The 6,613-nt window shown below is 33.9% G+C and overlaps 1 protein-coding gene across 4 annotated transcripts; it reads right to left on the reverse strand.

The window, feature by feature from the left end:
- Positions 1-261: 261 nt before the first annotated feature.
- On the reverse strand, positions 262-2,208 carry LOC109340320 (phosphopantothenoylcysteine decarboxylase-like). 4 transcript variants are annotated; one of them, XM_019577984.1, is made up of 4 exons: positions 2,107-2,189; positions 2,034-2,066; positions 1,104-1,432; positions 262-812 (listed from the first exon to the last, which is right to left on the reverse strand). In XM_019577984.1, exons 3-4 carry the CDS (start codon positions 1,407-1,409, stop codon positions 522-524), a joined length of 597 nt encoding a protein of 198 aa, XP_019433529.1. In that variant the 5' UTR covers positions 1,410-1,432; positions 2,034-2,066; positions 2,107-2,189; the 3' UTR covers positions 262-521. The 4 variants fall into 4 exon arrangements, with proteins under 4 accessions (XP_019433529.1, XP_019433530.1, XP_019433531.1 ...); XM_019577985.1 differs by lacking the exon at positions 2,034-2,066 and having other exon boundaries at positions 2,108-2,208; XM_019577986.1 differs by lacking the exon at positions 2,034-2,066 and having other exon boundaries at positions 1,104-1,438; positions 2,139-2,205.
- Between the last annotated feature and the right edge of the window lie 4,405 nt (positions 2,209-6,613).

Genomic DNA, 6,613 nt, shown 5'->3' on the forward strand with positions numbered 1-6,613 from the left:
AGATGAGATTTTATCCAGCTTTTTTCAAAATATATGGTTCAAAAAGCTATTAAAACACAAATTCTAACTAGCATTCTCCGATTATCAGCCATTAATGGCACAAAACCTCCAGTAACCTTTTATGTATAATGGTTAAAAAGTTAGTAGTAATGAGATGAAAAAGATAGATTGGAAATACAAGAAAAATAGTTTCAGAGACACTGAAAAACTATGATACAAAACAAGCTAAAATTTGTTCAAGTATTTTGAAGTCATTCTACAAAGTGAAAACAATTTGTCTTGGCTAAAATTTCATACAGAACAATGCTACATTAATACATATTAAAGAAGAGCATACACAACTAGAACTGTGACTAAGGAGGTATAAAAGCATCAATTCCGAAACATTGAAGAGACTGCATCACATTCCTTCTAAAATCAATACACACCACCTATATGATCAGACTGGATCTCGGAGAAAGACAATTGAGCCGAGTTAAAGTCCTAGTAAGACACGAATACTTGTACAATTGTCAACATAGCTATATATCACCATTACCTTGCTGGGCCTTTGACTCAAAAAAGAGCCTTACAGTTGAGTAAATGGTAGAAGGTTCAGCCATTGCACCATTGCCATAATCTCCACAAGCTAGTCTCTTTGTAACAGGCGGGATGAGAGAAATGCCGAGCTCATCAATGGAGATTAGATGCCGTTCTGTGAAAGGATTGTTCCACATAAAAGTGTTCATGGCCGGTGCGACAAAGAATGGCTTGCTGTAGTCCCATGCTCGCACAATGCATGTCAATAGATTGTCACATAACCCTCCGGCAATCTACAGCAGCATAAGTTTAAGTTATGAAAAGAAGAAATCGGCCAAATACGGCTTCTTAAGTACTTAAATAGAAACACCCACACGGCCCTATATAAGATGCACAAAGAAAAATCGACAACATATGGTGCATAGGAATAAACATCATTATGCAAATTTGCCCAAACCGTATAAAACAGCCAAGCCCAGGACAAACCTGTTTTTTAACTTAATGTTCAATAAAATATAGACCATGATTTTATCATTTAACTATGTCGAGAGACATTATCTGCCAGCATCTATCAATTTCGTTACCTTGGCAAGAGTGTTTGCTGATAATGGAGCGATGACCATGATATCAGCCCATCTGCGAAGCTCAATGTGAAGCACGTTATCGCCTAGTTTTTTCCAACTAGACCATTCATCCTCGTCGGTATACAGAACTACATCCTTGGGAATTGATGTCCTGTCAATAAAATGTAAAGATGCACTTGTAGCGACTGCTCTTACTTCTGCCCATTCGGAGAAACAATGACAAAGATTTGCGAATTTGATAGAAGCAACACTCCCACTAGCAGCAAGTAGAATCCGAGGCTTCCTTGGTTCAGCATCCGCCGACATAGTCTCTTCTCCACTTACAGGTTCTGAGTAGGCCATCACAAATCAGAAATTTCAACAATGATCTTAAAACAACAACGAAGCCTTAATCCTACTAGATGGAGTAGGCTACATGAATCGAACGATACCATAATGCTCAAAATCAATAATTAAAAAACAAGGGAAACAAAGATAGATACAAACAGATCCAAGATTATTATTATTATCACTCCATCTAAAATTCAACCATTAGAGTCAAATAGTAAAACACAAACAAAAATAGATGACACATCACACCAATTATTAAGCAGCAGCATCAACTAACCACATAACACAATTAACAAAGGCCAAGTGAAACAGAAAATAAAAAATAAATATAAAAATAAAGTTGTTACATAAGAACAAAGATGCAGGCATGCAGCTATAAATATAAATATAAATATATACATACACAGAGGAATAATTAACTTAATAATTCAACAATGTCAATGCAAAAAAGATATGTTCCTTAGTTAATGAAATTAAATACAATAGATACATAAAGTATAATTCTAATCATAGCCATGGGTAGCTTGAGAGACCAATGACAATAACCCCATATTACTCTGCCCTAAATTTCTTGTGATGAGTAAAAACAAGACTGAATACACATTTTGACATGTGTGTATCAATTTGACAATCTTTTAGGGACCAAAATATGTGTCGCGTAAAAAAAAATTAACCTGGTGAGATAAGAACTTCTATTGTCTGAGTGAGAGGACGAAACCAGACAACCTCAACAGAGGAGAGACAAGAACTTCTTTATTTTGTGCTGAGTATGTGTTTTTGAGACAAACAAAGAAGAGGATGTGAGTAAACAATATAATAGTGGGCTCAGATTGGGGCTTTATGACCCACCATTGTTTTTGTTTTTTTGAGCCCATATGCAACACTATTTTCTTCTTGAAAAAATGGATATTTATTTTGGGAATAAAATATCTCTTCACACATGACTAATAATTAAAGTGTCTCTTGATTTCTATTGTCTGCCTTATTCAAATTTTCTAAAGGACTAAGTAGTAAATTTCCTCCTTCTAATACTAAGGCAAGAAAAATAAACTATCCATTCATTCAAACTAGAGCAAGATTAGATGGCAATAACATCAAAAACAAAATATAAACCAGGTTCTTTCCCACTAGGTGGGGTCATGGATCATATAATATCATATTATCTGATCATAAATTATGTCTATGGATAAAACATTTATATTTATAAATATTTTTAATGGTTTAGCCTAATTTTTTCATCCATCATATTCGTTGCCCCTATTGCGGTTTATGTTTTTTCTTTAACATGTCTGAATCATCTAAGGTAAGATTATATTATATTTTCTACAATATGTATTACCTTAACTTTCTCTCTAATGTATTGATTCTTAATCTTATTTTGTCTTTTTTGTCCACTCATTGTTGCATTAAGTGTATTCTCCTCTGTGATATATATTGCCTAACATTCAGTCCCTTACAATATCATATTTCTTGTAGTTGTGCGATAAATGTTTCGCTCAAGCTTGAGACCAACTTTTCTGTCACATAGATGACCCAAAATTGACATACCTCCATTTCATCCATATTGTTTAAATCTCTTGGTTCACATCTCTATTATTTTCCCATTTTTATATGATGGACTTAAGGCATGTAACTTGTGGTTGGTATGTTCTCCAATATTTAGCTCCAAGCTAGAATTAGTGTGTCTTCTCCTAAACTTACATTCCATATACTTCATCTTACTTCTAATCAGACGAAATCCATATGCCTCCAAGGTTTGTCTCAACATTTTTGACTTTCCATTTATTTCACCTCTTAAGTCTCCAATTAGAACTATATTATTTGCAAAAAGTGTACATTGTTACACGACTCTCGGGTATTCTTAGTAAGCAATTACAAGACCATGGTCAAAAGATAGGGACTCAAAGTTGACCCTTGGTGTATTTCTATAGCCGTAAGAAAATCATTTGTGGCCTCAAGTTGTATTCTTATTGTAGTTGTGACCCTATTTTACATATCCTTGATTATTCAAATCTAGGCAATGATACCATTTTCTTCTCTAGATCCTTCACAATATTTTTTTGGAACCTTATCATATATCTTTTTCAAATCAACAAAAATCATGTGTAAATCTTTTGATTTCTGTGATGTGCCTCCTTCAATCTTCATAATCAATATAATTTAAAACGTAAGTTGTTACTTAATTGCTTGAGTATATTTTCCACAAAGCTTTTTTGTATTTATAATATGAGAATTCTTAAGTTTAGGGGAACAAAATCAGAAGATTTTTTTTTAGAGAATATGATTCTTAAATCATATACACAAACCTAATTAAATATAATAAATACAAAATGCTCTAATTATGCATGGGAGGTTGACCATGGTGATAAGGTTCCAAAAATACAAAATCCTCTAATTTACTCCAACCAAATGCTGCCCCCTCCTAGCGAAAAGAGAAAAAGGTATGAACCTAAGTTAGACAGAGAAATCCCCATTCATCTGCCTTGTAGTTCTAATTATTATTGATGTTGAGAGTGTTATGAACTTATGATGCTCACTGCTAGACTTTATGTGAATATAAGATGGTTTCTCTGTTTTGAAATGCCCTTATGTTGCTTTATATTTCCTCAACAATCGATGATGTGGATATGTGATTAGAATGATTATGAATATATTTGTTTGCATATCAGACAATATGCTGTTCCATCTCCTCAACAATGCAATCTATCTTCAAATATGGTTGTGGTCGTCGATATGAATGCACCAACAGCTCATGTCGCACAACACAAGTGGCAACCTAATACCCTTGATGGTCAGGGTTCTCCATTTCTCTTTCAACATGGAAAAGCTACATCAGGCTCTGCTGGTTTTCAAACTCAAAATCTTTATAACCTCTATGTACCAATGAAACCATTAGTATAACTCAAATCATGACAATTGAGCGTGAGAAATTCTTTATATAGGACATAGTTTTTCTTTCTTGGGTTTATTTTTATTCTTCATGTCAGCTATTTCACAGCATTTTAAGAATATGCACTACGTTTTCAGCAGTTGCTTTTTTTATAATCGATATTTAATATCTAATTTTAAATTTTGACTTCTGATTAGGTGGGCATGCTGATAATAGTATTAGACTAATATCCTCAGATGGAGCTAAAGCCTTGGAGAATATAATAAATTATTAATGTTATATATTGAACTCAATTTCCTTTTTGTAATATGCATCAGATATAAGCACTAAATAGAACCATTCCGTGGGCAGTTGGGCTGGGTGTGTTTGAGTTTGTAATCCTTATTCTCTAATAATATATTGGTAGCCGCTCAGCGCTCCAGGGGATGTAGGCAGCTCTTAATCTAGACAACAGGTAATGGCTAAAGAGGGTGAAGGCGTGATGGCTAGACAAGATGCATCAAAGGTACTGCACAATGATAAAGTAGATGAGTTGAAGGACAATAAAATATGGTGGAACTATGGTGAGGGCGATATATGTTGATCCAGAATCTCAGAAATTCATGTACTAGATTAGGATCAATGTGGAGTACTGCACAAGGATAAAGTAGATGAGTTGAATGACAAGAAAATATGGCGGAACTATAGTGGGGGCGATATATGTTAATCTAGAATCCTAGAAATTCATGTACTATATTAGGATCAATGTGAAGATAGGGACTCTCATGTGTTGAGTTTGGCCTTGAGACACATGCTGACAATATCTCTCCAGATGTTGAGAGAATGATCTCATTTGAGATGAGAAGCAAAATATCCTAATGACTTGTTTGAGATGTCATAGTGAAAGATATTAATTGTTGCAGATCCACAAAAGCATAGAGGTGATGACTGACTTTGATGTAGGGTGTAACAAAGGCATTGACTTTGATACAAGATGTAACACAGACATTGGTAGAGATGCATGGTATGACATGAGCATTAGCTTGGATGCAAGGATGTGACACATGCATTGGTTAGCATTGATACAATGTGTGTATTGTGGTATACTCCTTATGGTGGAGTATGATACTTCTTTTGAACTAGGATTGTTAGAGTAGACAATTGTGGTAGCGGTTGAGGCTTTCCAAGGAAGCTTCAACGTTACTAAGTATTGAAGATGACGATTATTGGGAATGTTTGAAATTTGTTATTATATGAAGTCCCACATTGCCTAGTATTAGAATAGAATAGAGTATCAATGTTATATATTAGACTCAAGTTCCTTGTTGTAATGTGCACCATATATAAGCACCAAATAGAAATACCCCGTGGACAGTTGGGCTCATAGGTGTGTTAGGGTTTGAAATCCTTATTCTCTAATAATATCTTGGTAGCCGCTTAACACTCTCGAGGATATAGGCAAAATTGGTCGAACCTCGTTACCAACAAGATCAATGTTATTAATAACTTTAGAGTCATCAAGTGGGTGAGGGTACTGGTAATGGTGATACAATGGTTTAACTAGTGATTCACTAATTAAATTTCATACTGGTAAAGTTAGATATACATATATAATACTAATATTAATGTTCAAAAGCAATGTTATGAAAATTGTATTGTACTGACCTCTTCAACCATTAACGGTCGGTCCTTATACTGATAAGTACATTAATTATACCGATCATGTAATCATACTGGTAAAACTGGCCAAAACGGTCATAACAGCTGATTTTCATTTAATTTTTTTTTATTTTATGAATTTGACTCAATTCTTATCAAAATATTGTTATGAATGATCAAACATAATCACTATATTTGTTTATACTTCTAAAACATGGTCTACCATAAGTCATATATTTTATTTCAGCAAATTGTGTAAATAAAATTATTTATCATCTTCTCCTATATATCGTTAGCACTTCCTTGTACCTCCAAATCCCTTTGATTAAAGCTCCTACATTCATCTCACTTCAATTTCCAAAATTTAATTATTCACACTATATATTATTATTTTCTCTCAACTCTACTCTTAACCTTACATCCACAACCAAAACTCTATGTTAAGTCGTCAAACTCTGTCAAGTATGACTTTGGTAGTAGAAAAACTTTCTAATTGATTTCCTTATAATAAAAAAAATTAATTTGAGAAAAAATTAACCTTACTACCAGTGTCAATTCTCGAAATCCCACTTTGGCTGTCTGTGCCAATTCTTAAGTGTCACGGAAAGAAAGGGGGAGAAGTTTGTCGGAAATGCATCGATGAAATATTAGG

The sequence above is a fragment of the Lupinus angustifolius genome, unplaced genomic scaffold, assembly GCF_001865875.1.
Source record: "Lupinus angustifolius cultivar Tanjil unplaced genomic scaffold, LupAngTanjil_v1.0 Scaffold_158_2, whole genome shotgun sequence".
NCBI lineage: Eukaryota > Viridiplantae > Streptophyta > Magnoliopsida > Fabales > Fabaceae > Lupinus > Lupinus angustifolius.

Coding starts and splice junctions, on each gene's coding strand:
- LOC109340320 (XM_019577983.1), bottom strand. CDS start 1,445: ATGGCCTACTCAGAACCTGTAAGTGGAGAAGAGACTATGTCGGCGGAT. Junction 813..1,103: donor CAGCAAACACTCTTGCCAAG/GTAACGAAATTG, acceptor ATGCTGCTGTAG/ATTGCCGGAGGGTTATGTGA.